This window comes from Elephas maximus, chromosome 21 (genome assembly GCF_024166365.1).
Source record: "Elephas maximus indicus isolate mEleMax1 chromosome 21, mEleMax1 primary haplotype, whole genome shotgun sequence".
NCBI classification, from domain to species: Eukaryota; Metazoa; Chordata; class Mammalia; order Proboscidea; family Elephantidae; genus Elephas; species Elephas maximus.
Window position 1 is genome coordinate 43,110,350 of NC_064839.1, and position 19,068 is coordinate 43,129,417.

The 19,068-nt window shown below is 39.6% G+C and overlaps 1 protein-coding gene across 1 annotated transcript in view; it reads right to left on the reverse strand.

Moving 5' to 3' along the window:
- ADAMTS18 (ADAM metallopeptidase with thrombospondin type 1 motif 18) overlaps positions 1 to 19,068 on the reverse strand; it is a 173,175-nt gene that overhangs the window by 39,599 nt on the left and 114,508 nt on the right. Inside the window, exons 12-14 of the mRNA XM_049864133.1 lie at positions 12,985 to 13,133; positions 3,433 to 3,605; positions 362 to 492 (exon numbers count right to left, since the gene is read on the reverse strand). Coding sequence (XP_049720090.1) covers positions 362 to 492; positions 3,433 to 3,605; positions 12,985 to 13,133 — 453 coding nt within the window. The remainder of the gene's footprint in view (positions 1 to 361; positions 493 to 3,432; positions 3,606 to 12,984; positions 13,134 to 19,068) is intronic.

Below are 19,068 nucleotides of genomic sequence, written 5' to 3' on the forward strand. Positions count from 1 at the left end.
TCCATTTGCAAGTTTCAAATCATATAGTAAATATGCTTAGTAAACACGAAATAAATGTCTACTACTAGTATTTAAATTTTAATTTTTACAACTACTATGTAGACTAGGATAGATCATCATCTCCATTCTATATATGTGGACATGGAGTGAAAAGGGGAACTAAAAACCAGACAGGGGTCATGCAGAAAGTGAGGGGGGATTTGGAGATGGTGCTCACATCCTAGTTGCAAAATTTGCTTTTTCCCTATGCCACCTGCTTTTCTAGAGATGCAGAATCTTTTACAATGCTTCTCAAGCTATACATTTGATGTGATTTAGCACAAGCATGATAATATACCCCCAAACAGAAATGTTCTCTTACTTCACAAATTCCATCAATACAAACATCATTTTTGTTCGGGGAACAAGGAGTTCCATCTTTCACCTTGCCAGACATTGCAAAAAAAAACTCAAAGTTCTCAGCTTTGCAGTAGAGTTTACATCGATCTTCCTCTAGAAGAGATCAAGATAGGACATGGTCAAGGGGAAATCATAAGGAACATGACCAAATTCACCAAAAAGATGAATTAAGTTTACTTAGAAAGCTATCACGATCAAAATGGAAAACAGTATGCAAAGTTTTATATGGGGGTGTGTGTGTCCATGTGTGCATGCATGTATGTGTGTGGTTTCTAAAAATATAAAGCCAGTTTAGTGACCCATATAAAACTTCTCCAAAATTGATACATAAGATTTTCATTTTTCTAATCCTTCATAATAGCCACCACACACATGACTGTGGGTTGTGTAGCTAGCCTACTTGGAAAGTAAATAACTTAGGCTTTGCAGGCCCTATGGTCAGCCATTGACAATAAATGAAGGAGTATAGCTATATTCCAATAAAAGTTTTTGTTTGTTTGTTTGTTTTAAGCCAGATTTGGCCTGTAGACCATAGTTTGCTGACCCTGATTTAGGACAAGGATTACTTTAGATATTTATGCAGAATATTAAGGGGAATAGGACGTGCACCGTTTCAGATATTTATGCAGGATGTTAAGAGAAAAAGTTTTAGGCATTTTGAAAAAATTGCACATGGTCAATCATATAGAGGAAAAAAATATGAAAAATAAAAGGAAGCAAATAAGCTAAATCTGAAGGCTAAAAAACAACCTTTATTGACCATTAAATCACAGAAATTTCTGGTATTGCAGGCAAAAAGAAAAAATATATATTATAGAGCTCTTGTTATCAGAAAGGAGTTATTATGCCAATTCTCATATAACAAGAGTTCTTCCCAGCCAAAAATTCCAGATGACGTTTCTCACATGAGACCTTACATGGGCGACGTGGAACCATATCCTCAACAACAGTATTACAACAAATGTGTAAACAGTTTGCAAAGGTGTACTTCATAAAATCCTTCAGTAAAAGACAAAGTCAAAATGTAAATGTAAGAGAAGTTAGATTATTATAGTTCAAATATGCAGGTGTGTGGACGAATGTTTCTCTCTCACCTAGGAACTTTTTTAAAGAAGGCTGATGTGATGCCTTCTAATTTTTGCATACGATATCAGGGAGTTGGAAGATATATATGTATGTATGTATATGTGTATGCATGGACCCCTGCGGTGGTTAAGCATTTAGCTGCTAACTGAAGGGTCAGCAGTTCGAACTCACCAGCTGCTCAGCAGAAGAAAGACATGGCAGTTATTATTTATTTATTCATTCGTGCATTCATTCAGCAAGTTATAGGCATTAAATAAATACGCATCAAGTGCCATTCTTAGATGCTGGGGATACAAGCATGCTCAAGATGGACAAAGGCTTTTCCTTGTGGTACCTGTATTCTTGTCAGGGAGAAATATAAATAAATGGCTAACTACGCTGTAGACGTTCACACAGTCGTAAGAGCTATGAAGAACAAAGCAGGATAAAGGGTGCAGAGAATGACATGACGGAAGGATCTTTTAGATGGAAAGGACAAGAAAGGTGTCTTTGAGGAGGTGATATGGCTCAGTTTTTTGCCCTTCACTGAATTCTGTTCTCTGAAACCATTTCAAATAAATCTAAACCCTATTCTATTCAATATTGCTTCAAATTTTTGAAGTTAACTAGTTTCTTTAGTACTCAGGGAATGTTTGTAGGTCCCTTGTTAGTTCCTCCTAAGGCATGGTTTTCACAACTCTGATGTCTGTCCGTACCCATGCTTCTGGGCAAATGACCGTAAACCAGACCAGAAGCAACAATCCTAAAATGGTCTGGCCCACTCTCAGGAAAGCCGAATGGCCCTCTCTTTTAATTTGGAAGCTCTACTTGTTATAATGACGTTTCTAATGACATTAGCTTCCTTTTTGGCACTTGCTAACATTGGTTCATTTTTGAGCTTTTGCATAAGAACAGCCCTCAGTCTTATTTCACATGAATTGTCAATAAACTAAGTCTCCTCCCACCTCACACTTGTGCAGCTGGGGCCTCATATGGATCCTCTCACAAGGGAACAGAGATGAGTTTCCATAAATCAAATGAATGGAAATAAATGGTTAAAATTTTTATAAAGGAAGCCAAACCAGAATAGTAACAGTTTAATAGAAAGTATTTAATAGAAAGTATATAAAATTTTTTTTATATTAAATTTGCATGCTGTAACTTAAAGAAACGTTTTGGTATTTAACCAAAACAGAAACAAATTAATTTAAAAAGTAAATTACAAGCCAGAGCTTTAAGTCATAATAAGCGTTAAGAACCTAGGGGTGGCCCCATATGTGTGTCAGAGTAGAACTGTGCTCCATAAGGCTTTCAGTTCATGATTTTTCAGAAGTAGATTGCCGGACCTTTCTTACAAGGTGCATCTGGGTGGAGTCAAACTGCCAACTTTTCAGTTAGCGCCAGAGTGAATCAACTGTGTGCACCATCCAGGGACTCCTAAGAGTCTGAATCAACTTGACAGCAATTGGTTTAAGAAGCTACCATAGAGACACCTCTTATGTACGTTTTGATATGTGTGTGTAGTGCGCATGTGTGTTCATTTTACAAACGGGTCTTCTCATGCTTGTGATCATCTGACATGTCAGTTACGGAGTATGGTATCTCTATTGGACATATGTGGTTTTATGAGTTTTTGGCCTGGACAATCCATACCGATTGCAATCAACATCCCCAGGAAACTAAATTGCTGAAATGTCAAAGGTAAGTTTAGAAACATAAGAACATACCAAACACATGAACACCTTAGCTTATAGCTGTGGGAGACAAGGGGTATCTTGTGAAGAAAAAAGGTGTGGAAAATTAAACAAAACCAAGGGAACTCAGTGAGAAACTGGGCCAGGACAGGTGTGAGGAATGAAAGGTAAACGCTGAGACTGTTATATAGGCAGTGATTTCGCCTGTGCTGTTCATTTCCATTACCGTTCACAGAGCACTGCATTTATTTGAGTGTCACAGAGACTGAGTTACCTTCCACTTTTGTATAAGGTTTCCACCGGTAGAACCACCCACGGAAAGGCTTGCTGTTATATTCTGCACACTGCTGGGCTCGAAAATCCAAGCTATTTTCATGACAAGGGCTAATGTTGCACAGCTGATAAATACGGCTAGAACCTGGGCAGAACTTGCCACCATACTGAGGCCTAAAAACAAAATTAAAGAACATTAATGCTAGCAGTTGAAGGGCTCACTATTAGTTACAGACATTAATATGGGGGGAGGGTTGCAAAGAAGATGACCTTTGCCACCGTGCATGCTATCTGGTCTATTAAACCCACCCATTTGGTCTATTAGAAGGATGGAAATATTTAGCTTACATCTTGCTTTGTCCCTTCTTACATCCAAAGCAGAACTAACTAATGGATCAGGGAAATACCTTTTTTTTTTAACAGAAGGTCAACTATGCCTCAAAATCCTTCACAGCATAGCCCTCAGGCAGCCGCTATCACTGCTCATTTACTGGAATTTCCATGTTAGATCAAACATATTTGCCACCCCTGGCCCAATTTTTAGGTTCTGGCAATGTTCTTAAAGACTGTCTCATGGAAGGATATTCTTGACACTCATGATACCACCTCAGTGTTAGGCAAAAATGTACATACATCTGTTATTAATGTATATGTGTTCATGTATGCTACACACATGTCCTTTATGTTGGCATCAAAAGCTCTTTAAAAAGCTAGCCCAGCTCGCATTTCCAGCCTTTTCCCAACTTCCAAACACTCTCGTCATCTTCCTATACTTTGTCCTGCACCTGCTGCTGCATAGAAGGTCCAGTCACTGGGAGAAGGAGCGGGAAGTCCCATTTGTCCAGGTGTCCAAGTTACATTCTCCAATCTAGCTTTATCAGTCATTGAGCTGATATTTTGATTATTGTCTGACTCTCGTGCATTTTATTCAGTTGATTCTAAATTTCAAGGGAAGACATTGCCTTGTTTTCATATGCACAGTCATTCTTTATGAGCCCTGGTACAACTCTACCAACCAAAAGGTTGGCTGGCAGTTTGAACGTCCCTGCTCCTCCCCCCGCCCCACCACTGGCTCTGTGGGAGAAAGACCTGGAGATCTGCTTCTGTAAAGATTATAGTCAAAAAAAACCCTATGAGGCACTTCTACTCTGTTACATGAGGTCACTATGAGTTGGAATTGACTTGACAGCACCCAACAACAGTCATGCTTTAACTTTGCTGGTGGCCTAGCCCTTTCCTGCCAAGCACACTGGAAAATGAATTTCCAGGGTAAGCGATCCCATCAGAACATAAGTAATTATGTTCTAATGCCAAGCCCTTTAAGATCTTAGTAGGCAAACTCCAATCTGCAAAAATTGGAAAGGAAAATAAAGAAAAAAGGAGCAGAAACAAAACTGAAAATGACAAACTGCATCTTATCCAGCTTACCCCTTGTACAATGCAATTGCTTCTTTCCATGCTTCCCTTTGGTACTTTTCTCTGAAGGCTAAAACCCAACTACAGATCATCTCATATAAAAGTTCAATGCCAACATGTAACATGAAAGGAGGCTCCAGGTTAATAAATTTATGTGATTAAAATTCCTTGTCTCTTTAGGAAGCACAAGTATGCTATAAAATACCCCGGGATTTGCTTCAGCATATTTTATCAAATCCTCCTATAACTGCATGCTAAAATGGATTCAACAGAAACGGGAAGTCTCACAGTGCCAGAACGAGATTTTTATGCTATTTAAAAACATTCTGGAGCAACTACTTAAACATGCAGCAGCTGCTGTGCCGGATCAAATCCCTGAAGATTTCTTAAATCATTATCTAAAAAGCATTTAGGAAAACCTTAAAGTGCCATATCATAGTCCCAATACTCCTGGCCATCCTTACAAGGCTTATTTATAACTACATTCTCAGTTTAAGACTTTCTGTCTGAGATTTCACAAATAATCCTCATTTGGACTGTTCATAGTCCATGAAGTGAAAGATGACCACATGTGTTACTCTTTCAACTTAAAGAAACTGTAACCTGGAAGAGACCTCAAAATCTCATACAGCCAACCCCTCACTTTATAGATGAAGTGAAAAAAGGCTTATAGAGCTCACAAAAGTTGCTGAATGAAGGTCACACAGCTAGAGAGAGAGAGAGAGCAGGGCTGAAACTCAAACCTTTGGACTCTGTCCAAGATTTTTCTCCCAGTCCACTTGGCCTGCACTTTACTGAATTAGGAGATGGGGCCAGGCACAGGAAGAGGAAGAAAGAGACCATAACCCACAATGGTTAGGGGGTTGGCCTTTTATAATGAGGAAGACCTGGATCTAAATATTCTCTCTGCTCTTCTAAGCTTGACTTCAGGCAATTTTATTTAACCTCCTCATCTGTAAAATGGTGACAGTTAAGATGATTGAGTTAATGCTTGTAAAGTATGTAGGGTAGTGCTTAGGGCAGAGTTAGCATAAATAAATTGTAGCTATTAAAATGCAATTATACTTACTAGGTACCCACACTATGCTGGTACTATATGCTATACTTTTTTTTTATATATATATATTTATATATTTCCTTTTTTTTTCTTTGACAGGATAGGGTCAAAGTTAGCAAACTAATGACTGCCAAGAATTTGGACTGCTTCACCAAACTCAAATACAAGTACGTTTTTCTGCTACTTTAAACAAGAGTGTCAGGATAAATTAAAAGAAAATTCTACCATGATACCTGTGATGGTTAAGGTTGTATGTCAACTTGGCTGGGCCATGATTCTCAGTGATTCGGCAGTAATATGACGGATAGTGTGATCACTTCCATGGTGAGATTTGATACAATGTGATTACCTCCAGGAAGTGCTCTGCTGTGAGTGGCAAGTCACTTGAAAGGGAGCTTCCTTGGGTGTGTAGACTGCATTGAATATGAATGGATATCCTGGCAAGGCTCAGGAGCTTTCGCTAGCTCTAGATCCTACAGCTGGCTCCTGTTTGTCTGACCTCTGGTTTTTGGGACTTGAGCTAACAGCTTACCTTTGGTCTTGCCTGCTGACCTAGGGATTCGTTGATCTTTGCAGCTTGTGAGCAAGAGCCCACTCTCTGACCTGCCAATCTTGGGTTTGCCAGCCCCTACAGCTACATGAATCAGGAGAAGCCTCTATCCTGACCCACAGACTTGGAACGTTTCAGCCTCTACAACCTCGTGAGCCACTTCCTTGATATAAATCTCTCTCTGTATATTTGGAGCCCTGGTAGCATACTGGTTAAGAGCTTGGCTGCTAACTAAGAGGTCAGCAGTTCGAATCTACCAGCTGCTCCTCAGAAACCCTATAGGGAAGTTCTACTCTGTCCTATAGGGTCACTATGAGTCAGAATCGACTCAACAGCAGTGGTTTTTTTTTTTTTTTTTTGGCTTATACATATATATATTTATACACTTTACTGGTTTTGCTTCTCTAGAGAACTCAGCCTAAGACAACATCCCTTGGTGTAATGAGTTCTCTAAGATTAAAAATAAAAATTGAAAAAAAAAAATTCCTGGCATGTGTTTTTATCTTTACATTAGGCTACTATAGAGTATGTCCACATTTGCTTCTGCATAATTTATCAGGTCCTTAAATAGTTATGATGTTGGCTGGTTGGATGATCATTAAATTAGATAATCCACTTGAGGAGCTCTGCTAAAAATATATATAAAAATATATATATATATACACACATAAATAGTTATATACATATATACGTGTATATATAATATACAATTTATTTGTGCTAATTCTGCTCCAGACATTACCCTAAATTCTTTATAAGCATTATCTCAGTTAATTGTCACAACTGTCCCCATTTTACATATGAGGAAGCTAAATAAAATTACCTAAAGTCAAGCTGAGAAGAGGCAGAGGATATTTAAATCCAAGCCTTCCCCATTATAAAAGGCAGACTCCCTAACCATTGTGGAGGATACAAATACACACACATACACACACACACAGAGGGAGTGGGAGAGACTGAGATTTTGAGATACCTGTTACTTTCTCAGCAAGACTACATGATGGCAAAGATGCAAAAATCTAGTTTCTAAAGCACCCCAGGTGATTCTGATAACCAGCTGAGCCTGGGAATTATTGGCTGGAAAATGGGCCATAGATTTGATTCAATTATATTCCGGAGCCGTGACTTCACTCAGAGCTGCACCTGCTTAATTGCATTACAGTTAGTGGTAATGCAATTTAGTAATTCTTTCTAAAATAGACTCACTTTTTAGACATGTTCTAGAATGTCTTAGCATGTCACTATTAATTGTTTTAAACAGATTTTATAGGAAATTCATTAGGCTCTCCTACAGTGCAATTTAATAGTCAAAGGACCAAAAAAAAAAAAAAATAGAAAGGACCAAGCCTGTGGGGTGTTGGTCTGAGTCTACCAGTACCAGTTTGGTGACCTGGGCAAGTACTGTTTCTCTGACTGGGACCTTCTACCTCTCCTGGCTGCATGTCTGTAAAACAATTGGACTGACAATAGGTTTCAACTCATGTGTCAGTTCCAACCTGATTGGTAGCAAATGCCTGGAGAAGTGTTTTGGGAAGGTTGCTGAGGCATAGTAGGACTCAGTAGAAAATAAGGCCTTGATCAATTGAAAAAGTCTACCATGGACATGAGGAGTCCCTGGGTGGTACAGACGGTTAAGTGCTCAGCTTCTAACTGAAAGGTTGGTGGTTTGAATCTACTCAGAAGCACATTGGAACAAAGGCCTGGTGGCCTACTTCCAAAAAATCACAGCCATGGAGAACCATATGGAGCACATTCTACTTTGAAACACATGGGGTCGCCATGATTTGGAATTGACTTGTTGGCAACTGGCTTTTTTTTTTTTTTTTTTACCATCGACATGGGAAAAAGGAGGGTCACATGTGTCTGGGATTGATGATTCCAGAACTACATAACCTTTAAACTCTTTGAAGCTCAAAAAATTTGACAGATCCATGAATCACCTGGAAGAAATAATTTTATATGAAATGAAATATTTTCTGGAAAAATCATCATTATATAAAACAAAGCTCACACTGCTAATCACAGGAGAAAAAGAAAATGGCTAGGCTGAATGATGCGAACAAAACCAAGTGTTTAAACTGAAGCAAGAAAGAAATCAGTGTCTTGAAACAGAGGGAAAAACAGCTCTATACAACAAAGTGAAATAAGAACAGAGAACATTTAATTCAATTGTCCTGGGATAGCTGATCATCTACTCCTTTTATTTGTGACTTCATGTATAGTTAAACAACGCCCTGATTAGCCTTAATCTTCTTTAAAATGATAAAACTGTACCGAGTGGAACTACTTTAGTGATTAATTATTTTATTAAGTATCTCTAAAATTACAATATGATAGTTCCATGAGCAATGTTATAATGAGAGTTCTCAATCTCGCAGATATGAGAGAGGTTTTAATTTAAATCTCAGGGGCATCATTTATGTACTTTACCAGCATGGCTATTAATTTAGGTAATCTATTTCTTTCTTGGGAAAATATCTAGATTGTAAAATGTTGAGATGTATGAAAACCAGATCCATGAAATACCCTGCAAAAATGTAAAGTAATATAACGATCCTAACAATTGCAGCCAAGACCCAGGCTACAAAGTATCAGGAGTGTGGTTTTAATAATCTGGTAAAAGTTGTAAAAACATAGCAAGCCTCTCACCACCATACCCAGTTACTGGGTCTGACTGCACCACTGGTTCTCAATCCAGGGTTATTCTTCCCCGCTACCCCTACCCCAGGGAAATTTGGCAAAGTTTGGAGACATTGTAAGTTGTCCCAACTGGGAGGGGGGCACTAGTGGGTAGAAGCCAGGGAGGCTGCTAAACACTCTGCAAAGCCTAGGACAGCCCCCAAAACAACAAATTATCGGCCCCAAATGTCAATAATGCAGAGGCTGAGAAACCCTGGACTAGACTGAGATAGCCCAAACAGCATCTAACAAACCATGGTCAAACTATCTAGAAACCTCCCTGGTATTTTGGAACAAATTAGCCCTTTTTTCCAGTTCAGACTGCTGACTCAATAGAAGTACTATTTTTCTCTTTTAAAATTTCCTTTTGCTTTAGTTTCATGACTTATTTTAATACTCAATTTACCAAACATTTATACAATGCTCACGACATGCCAGGCACTTCTCTAAAGCACTTTACAAATATTAACTCAGCTGATGTAGGTGCTATTGTTATCTCATTTTGACAAGCGAGGAATCTGGGGCAGGGAAACAAGTTACATATGGCCACACAGCTAAGAAACGGCAGGGCCAAGATGCAAACCCGAGTTGTTGGTGTCAGTCTGTGTTAACCTCCATGCTACGTTGTTGCTGTTAGCTGCTATGGAGTTGGCCCCGACTCACGTCAACCCCATGCACATGGAAGAAGCTGCTGCCTGATCCTGTGCCAGTCTCATGATTGGTTGGGGATTAGACCATTGAGATCCACAGGGTTTTCGCTGGCTAATTTTTGGAAGTAAATCACCAGGCATTTCCTTCTAGTCTATCTTAATATAAAAGCTCTGCTGAAGCCTTTTCAGCACCACAGGATCCATCACTAATAGACAAGTGTTGGCTGAACATGAAGTGCACTGGCCAGGAATCAGACCTTGGTCACCTACATAAAAGCAAGTATTCTACCACTGAACCACCAAGAAGCGGCTCAGTAGTGCAAATGGTTAAAGCACTCAGCTGCTAACCAAAAGGCTGGTGGTTCAAGTCCACCCAGAAGCACCTCAGAAGAAAGGCCTGGCAATCTACTGAAACATTAGTCACTGAAAACCCTAATGGAGCACAGGTCTACTCTGACACACATGTGGTTAACATAAGTCAGAGTCAACATGCTATACTACCGCTCAAATCTTGTTATAAAATTAAACCCACTATTTACCAAGGTCTGATCACATTTTTCTCATTCTGTGACCATCAATAATTCTCCCAAGTCTACTTTCATCAGTGAGACCTTTCCCCACTGCTTCTGAGGGCTAACCGCCTGGTACCTGGTGATCTTGGGGATGAGGACGATGAAAACCATGTGGGCCTCAGAATCTTTTTGTTGAATGTCCGTTGGATGCTCCCCAGTGTGTCAAGCATTCTGCAGATGCAATTTCTAGTCCTCCCCAAACTTTCTAAAGTGGGTATTATTATCTCCACTTTATTCAGAAACTCAAGCTCAGAGTTCAAGTGAGTTTCCTAAAGCCACACCATTAATAAGCCGCAGTAACGGGATTTGGAATCTCAGTCTACTTCACCATGCCATCGGGAAATACATTTCTCACGTGTTTCATGTAGGAGTTAGAGTATATAAAAGTAACATAAAACCACCTTTGTTTTTACAAACACAGGCTGCAGCTCAGTGGCCCAGCATGATTAGGTCAGAGGGCATATGCAGATGACCATGGATGGGCCAGTTCCCATCTATAGAAAGTTTGATTTGTTTTTGGAGCAATTTTTTTTTTTAATTGAATTCATTGTCACTGTTTTCGAAAACTGGGAAATTTCACACAAGACTTTTTTTGGATTTCTGGTTTCTTTTGAAAAGTCAGGCAGATCTGTCAACACATGATGCACATTCCTGCACGGCAAAAATCAGCATTCTTTCTCCAGCTCACCAGTCTGAGAACACACACGCGTTCCACCAGCCAAGCTGCTCCGTGTATAGAATCACAGGCGCTGGACTGTGTAGCCCTAGTTCACATTAAGAAAGTAGCTCAGACAATGATCGGAGTCTTTGATCATAATATTCAGACAGAGAATAATTCCTTTGTGGTATTTTCAGTTTCTACCCCTTATTTCCTGGCCCCCAATGCATCTGGCATTTACATACAAACAGCAAAACCCTAATTGATTACTATTAACCAGAGGCAAGAAAAACACACTTAAAAATGGTGCTTAAGGGGCACTGAGTTTCCATTAAGGGTGACAAAAAAAATTGGAAATATATAGTGGTGACGGTTGCACAACACGGGAAAGGTAACTAAATATCACGTAACAATGGTTTATTACAACAACAATAGAAAAAAATGTAGCTTGCCAAGGCTGCTTACGTACAACCAAAAACCTCACGGGATTTGGTTCCTTGGTTTGGAGGTTTAGGGTCATGGTTTCATGGGACATCCCAGTTAATTGGCCTAATAACATGTTTAGTGCTTCTATTCTACCTCCTAGTTTGTTGAGCAGTGCCTGAGGTCTTAAAAGTTCACAGTTGGCCATCCAAGACTCGACAATTGGTCTCTATCCACCAGAGCAACAGAGGAAGAAGGAGTGTCAGGAATAGGAGGATATGGAATGTGTAGCTAACTGCCTCCATAAACAATTCCCTCATTTGCCATGAAACCAGAAGAACTCAGTGGTGCCTAGCTACTATTACTGAATATTTTGATCAAAGATTTCATAGGTGAATCCTGATCAAAACGGGGGAAATGCAGCAAAGACTTTCAAATTCTCATGGACTCCAGGCTTTCTGGAGCCAAGAGGACTAAATGAACCCCTGAAACTACTGCCCTGAGATATCTCCAATACCAAAAAAAGTAAACAAAACTTTGCCATCGAGTCCATTCTGACTCATACCAACCCTACAGGACAGAGTGGAACTGTTCCATAGGGTTTCCAAGGAGCATCTTGTGTATTCAAACTGCTGACCTTTTGGTTAGCTGCCCTATCTCTCAACCACTATGCCACCAGAGTTTCCAATATCTTCAATACCTAACAAAAAATACCCCCTGAAGTCTTCTTAAAACCAAACAATTTAATATTAAAGAAGTATTTAAATATTAAATATATTTAATATCAAATAGTTAAATAGTTTAATATTCAACCAAACAACAGCTTAATTAATAAAAAATGTCTGCCTTGAGCATTATGCTCTTTTAAGAACTATCTATATGAGATCAAAATGACAACCAAACCCATTAAACCCATTGCCACTGGGTTGATTCTGACTCATAGTGACCCTACAGGACAGAGTAGAACTGCTCCACAGGGTTTCCAAGGAGCAGCTGGTGGATTCAAACTGCCAACCTTCTGGTTAGCAGCCGTAGCTCTTAACCACTACACCACCAGGGTTTCCAAAGTGACAACAGCAACTCAAAAGATCAGATAGGGACCTTAGGGGGCAGTGAGTTTATGTTAATGGAGAAGAACAACTCAGAAAAGGAGGGTGAGAATGGTTACACAACTGGAAGAATATAATCAATGTCACTGAATGGTACACGTAGAAATGATTGAATTGGTTGTTTTGCTGCATATATTCTCCACAGCAACAAATTACAATTTTTACAAACTGATTGAAATGGCAAATGCATTCTTATATATATTTCCCCACATAGACAAAAAACAAAACACCTGATTTCAAAGGAGTGATATGCTTTTCTTAAAAATAAATTTTAGCAAAAATGAATTAATATAAAGGAATATTTCAAATAAGCAAAAGTGTAAGTGTGATGTTAATCACTGAGATGGTGCAAGGCAGCTGGGAAAAAAACAAAAGACAGTGTGTTATATGCTAAAAGCTAATCTCTTAAAAATACTGACTTTTTCCCTTGGAGGCTTACTTGGGATTATTGCATTGTCTCTCTTGGTACCTCACTCCTCCACCACATGTTCGGGAACATTCTGACCACTTCGACCAGGAGGACCATTGGCCGTGGACAGGCCTGGGCCCATGCTCCCCAAACTTTACACACTGGCCTCGCCGACACCACTGTGAAGAGAACAGACAACATGCTTTCTGTCAGAAACCACCTGGGAGAGCACAGGGAGATGCAGCAAACACATGAAGGATAATAGGAAAAACGAGTCTGTTGGCAAACAGGAAATGCGTGACAACTTGAGAGAATTCATCTGCTTGCCGTGCTTTATAAATACCCAAGTTTCCACCACTCATCTGTCAGTCTGTCATACTGTGGTGGCTCGTGTGTTGACATGATGCTAGAAGCTATGCCACCGGTATTTCAAATACCAGCAGAGTCACCCATGGTAGACAGGTTTCAGTGGAGCTTCCAGACTAAGACAGACTAGAAAGAAGGACTTGGCAGTCTACTTCTAAAAATACTGGCCACTGAAAACCTTATGAATAGCCCCAGAACACTGTCTGATATTGTGCTGGAAGATAGGTCTCTCAGGTTGGAAGGCAATCAAAATATGACTGGGGAAGAGCTGCCTCCTTAAAGTAGAGTTGACCTTAATGAAGTGGATGTAGTCAAGCTTTCAGGACCTTCATTTGCTGATGTGAAAACTCAGAATGAGAAGAAACAGCTGCAAACATCTATTAATAATCAGAATGTGGAATGTACAAATATGAATCTAGGAAAATTGGAAGTCATCAAAAAATGAAATGGAACTCATAAACATTGATATCCTAGGCATTAGTGAGCTGAAATGGACTGGTATTGGCCATTTTGAATCAATCATATGATCTACTGTGATAGGAATGACAAATTGAAGAGCAATGGCATCACTCTCATCATCAAAAAAATATTTCAAGATCTATCCTGAAGTACAATGCTGTCAGTGATAGATAATATCCATATACCTACAAGGAAGACCAGTTAAAACGACTACTATTCAAATTTACACACCAACCACTAAAGCCAAAGATGAAGAAATTGAATATTTTTACCAAATTCCACAGTCCGAAACTGATTAAACATGCAATCAAGATGCATTGATAATTACTGTGATTGGAATGCAAAAGTTGGAAACAAAGAAGGATTGGTAGTTGGGAAATATGACCTTGGTAAATGACACTGGAAATCACACATAGAATTTTGCAAGACCAATGACTTATGCACTGCAAATATATTTTTTTCAACAACATAAATGGTGACTATACACGTGGACCTTGCCAGATGGAATGCAAAGGAACCAAATTGACTACATCTGTGGAAAGAGACGATGGAGAAGCTCAATATCATCAGTTGGAACAAGGCCAGGGGCCAACTTCGGAACAGGCCATCAATTGTTCGTATGGAAGTTCAAGTTGAAGGTAAAAAAAAATTAAAACAAGTCCAAGAGAGCCAAAGCACTATCTTAAGTAAATCCCACCTGAATTTAGAGACCATCTCAAGAACAGATTTGACGTGATGAACACTAAAGACCGGAGACCAGACAAGTTGTGATATGACATGAAGTATACCATACATGAAGAAAGCAAGGGATCATTACAAAGACAGGAAAATAAAACCAAAATGGATGTCAGAAGAAACTCTGAAACTTGCTCTTGAACATAGAGTAGCCAAAGCAAAAGGAAGAAAAGATCAGGTAAATGAGCTGAACAAAAGATTTCAAAGGGTGGCTGGAGAAGAAAAAGTAAAGTATCATAATGAAATGTGCAAAGACCTGAGTTAGAAAACCAAAAGTGAAAACAGTCAGCATTTCTCAAGCTGAAAGAACTGAAGAAAAAATTAAAGCTTCGACTTTCAATATTGGAGGATTCTTTGGGCAAAAAATTGAACAGCATAGGAAGCATCAAAAGAAGATGGAGGGAACACACAGTCATATCAAAAGAATTGGTCGATGTTCAACCATTTCAGGGGGTAGCATATGATCAATTACAAATGGTACTGAAGGAAGAAGTCCAAGCTGCACTGAAGGCACTGGTGAAAAACCAGGCTCCAGGAGTTGATGGAATACCAACCGAAATGTTTCAACAAATGGATGCAATGCTGGAAGTGCTCACTTGTCTATGCCAAGAAATTTGTAAGACAGCTGGCCAGATGACTGGAAGAGATCCATATTCTTACCCATTCCAGATAAAGACGATCCAACAGAATGCGGAAATTATCAAACAATATCACTAATGTCTCATGCACGTTCAATTATGCCGAAGGTCATTCAAAAACAGTTGCAGCAGTACATCGGCAGGAAACTGCCAGAAGTTCAAACTGGATTCAGAAGAGTTCACGGGATGAGGGATATCATTGCTCATGTCAGATGGGTCTTGGCTGAAAGATCTAACAAATTATGGATAACATTGTGAAGACTGGGAATTCCAGAACATTTAATTGTGCTCATGCAAAACCTGTGCATGGACCAAGAGGCAGTCGTTTGAACAGAACAAGGGGATATTGTGTGATTTAAAATCAGGAGAAGTATGCATCAGGGCTGTATCCTTTCACCAAACTTATTTAATCTGTATGCTGAGCAAATAATCCAAGAAGCTGGACTATATGAAGAACAACGGGGCATCAGGATTGGAGGAAGACTCGTTAACAACCTGCGCTATGCAGATGACATGACCTTGCTTGCTGAAAGTGAAGACGACTTGAAGCACTTACTGATGAAGATCAGAGACTAAAGACTTCAGCATGGATTACATTTCAACATAAAGAAAATAAAAATCCTCACAACTGGACCAATAAGCAACATCGTGATAAATGGAGAAAACACTCAAGCTGTCAAGGATTTCATTTCACTTGGATCCGCAATCAATGCCCATGGAAGCAGCAGTCAGGAAATCAAGTGACATATTGCATTAGGCAAATCTGCTGCAAAAGACCTCTTTTAAAGTATTCAAAAGCAAAGATGTCATTTTGAGGACTAAGGTACCCTTGATCGAAGCTATAGTATTTCCAACTTTCTCATATGCATGTGAAGGCTAGACAATGAAGAAGGAAGATTGAAGGAGAATTAATGTTTTTGAATTACGGTGTTCGCAAAGAATATTGAATATACTACAGACTGTCAAAAGAACAAACAAATCTGTCTTGGAAGAAGTACAGACAGAATGCTCCTTAGAAGCAAGGATGGCAAGACTTTGTCTCAGGTACTTTGGGCATGTTATGAGGAGGGACCAATCCCTGGAGAAGGACATCGTGCTTGGTAAAGTAGAGGGTCAGCAAACAAGAGGAAGACCCTCAATGAGATGGACCGACACAGTGGCTACGGCAATGGGCTGAAGCACAGCAATGGTTGTGAGGATGGTGCAGGACCGGGCAGTGTTTTGTTCTGTTGTAAATAGGGTCTGTATGCATCGCAACTGACTTGATGGCACCTAACAACAACTCCATGTTTACCTCATGCATAGACTTCCTTGGCTTGCTGTGCTTTAGAAACACCTGGTTACTCCATGTTTACCTCATGCATTTTGAAAGTCTGACATCTAGAGAGAAGGGACATCTGTCGCCAACGGGCTCAGGATTATATGCTTTGAGAGCTCTCCACGTGAAATGTTCAGATAAGATTCCATGGCCAGCAAAGGTCATCAATGCAGACAAAATTACAAAGGAACCTCCCTTACCTTTTACAAACCCCGCTACTTAAAGAGCAATTTGCATCATTCACTCAAGGAAAAATAGTTTTTAAGACATTAACACAGACTTTATAATTTCAATGAGTATAAAACAGATCCGACGATGCACACATTATAGCTTAGTTTTGGAGGCCCTGGGTGGTGCAAATGGTTAATGTGCTTAGCTGCTAACCGAAAGGTTGGAAGTTCAAGTCCACTCAGAGATCTACTCCCAAAAACAAAACAAAAATAACAACAAAAAAAAACAGCCACTGAAAACTCTGTGGAGCACAGCTCTACTCTGACACACATGGGGTCACCATGAGTTTGAATTGATTCAAAGGCAATTGGTTACTAGTTATATCTTTTTTATTCCAAATCATCCCCATGGGACATTTTTTTTTTTTTAATGAAATGGAATAATTTTCCATCTGCACAAATTCAGCTCTTCTGATATTTTTTATCCTTTTGTCTCGTATTAAAAGTCCTCATTTCAGACACCCCGATGATGCTGCGCTCTCTGAGTGCCCTTGATGAATTTGCCCTGGGCCTTTATTTGGAATGCTGGGATCAAGCTGGAGCGAGAGCTGTTTTCTCTGCTAACCTTTCCGTTTTAGCTCTCTTTTGTAATTTTTTTTTTTGTAATACATCCCATGCTTTGTTGCTCATCTCTCTCCTCGGAGGTTGCATTCACCCCTGGTAGTGGTGTTTTTTTCTGTGGTGCTTTTATTACGAGCAAGTTCTGCATGACTTAGCGTAACTGCACACTTTCCTAAAAGCCTCTGCAATTAGATCCAAAGGGCTGGAGTCTGGACCTGGCCAGGTTTCACCAAGGACTGGGGCTTCAGTTACAGAATTATGGAGAGCTTGTTTGACTTTAAAATCTTCACTTTTCCCCTGTGATAAATTTGGCTTTGTCGCTGATTACTGTGTGGTTTGGTTGCTAGCACACTTTGTCTAGTTTAAGATATTACTTCCTTTCTTCACAGTCTTGTCACGTGTTGATCAATTCTTCCGTTTGCAACTTTTTTTCCTCTGGGTTAATTGCCATTTCAGACTTTGCGTGGAATCCCATCACTTTTGGGGGAAAGCGAACAGCCATTTGAAGATTTTGTCTACCATAGCATTTATCTATCCACGCGTATACCTTTTTAGTGCTGCTTCTAATTTCAAATTGAATGAACATGACTTAGGCAAATATCTCAGTTGACCACAACAAAGCAGCAGCAACAGTAACTACAGTAACTAAGGCTTATGAAGCTGCATCTATGTGCTAGAAATGTTGTAGAGAACTTCACACGCAGTATCTCTCATAATCCTTGCAAAACACTTAAGGGTTAAAAACTATTCTCCAGATGAGAGAAATTTAGCAAAGAAATACCAAGTAACTTGCTCAGAGTCACACAGCTACACAAGTACTTACAGTAGTAGCTAAGACAGGATGTAAAACCAGTAGCCAAAGCTGACCTAAGGAGCCCTGGTGGTACAGTAGTTAAGTGTTTGGCTGCTAACCTAAAGATTGGTTCAAACCTACCATCTGCTCTGAAGGAGAAGGATGTACCGGTATCCTTTCATAAAGATTACAGCCTAGAAACAACGCTATGGCAATGGGTTTGGTTTTTTTTAGCCAAAGTTGCTAAACAGGACACCTCAGGGACAAATTATTGACCAATATATCTTAACTCTAATCATATTTCTTTTTTAAGCAATGGGCTTTCTCACTGTTTCCATCATTCAATTAATTTGACTTTCTTTTATTTTATTATTCACCCTAATATTGGGTAGGCTGCTGAGAGATTGTCTATTTCTGGCTTTTCAATCAGTACAGAAAACAGGAATATATAGGAATACACACACAGATATATGTTGTTGTTAGGTGTCATCGAGTCAGTTCTGACTCATAGCGACCCTATGCACAACAGAACGAAACACTGCCCCGTCCTGAGCCATCCTCACAATCGTTACTATGTTTGAGCTCATTGTTGCAGCCACTGTGTCAATCTACCTCGATGAGGGTCTTCCTCTTTTCCTCTGACCCTGTACTCTGCCAAGCATGATATCCTTCTCCAGGGACTGATCCCTACTGAAAACATGTCCAAAGTATGTAAGACACAGTCTCACCATCCTTGCTTCTAAGGAGCATTCTGGTTTTACTTCTTGCAAGAGAGATTTGTTCATTCTTTTGGCAGTCCATGGTATATTCAATATTCTTTGCCAACACCACAATTCAAAGGCGTCAATTCTTCTTTGGTCTTCCTTATTCATTGTCCATCGTTAACATGTGTATGATGCAATTGAAAATACCATGGCTTGGGTCAGGCACACCTTAGTCTTCAAGGAGGCATCTTTGCTCTTCAACACTTTAAAGGGGTCCTTTGCAGCAGATTTACCCAGTGCAATGTGTCTT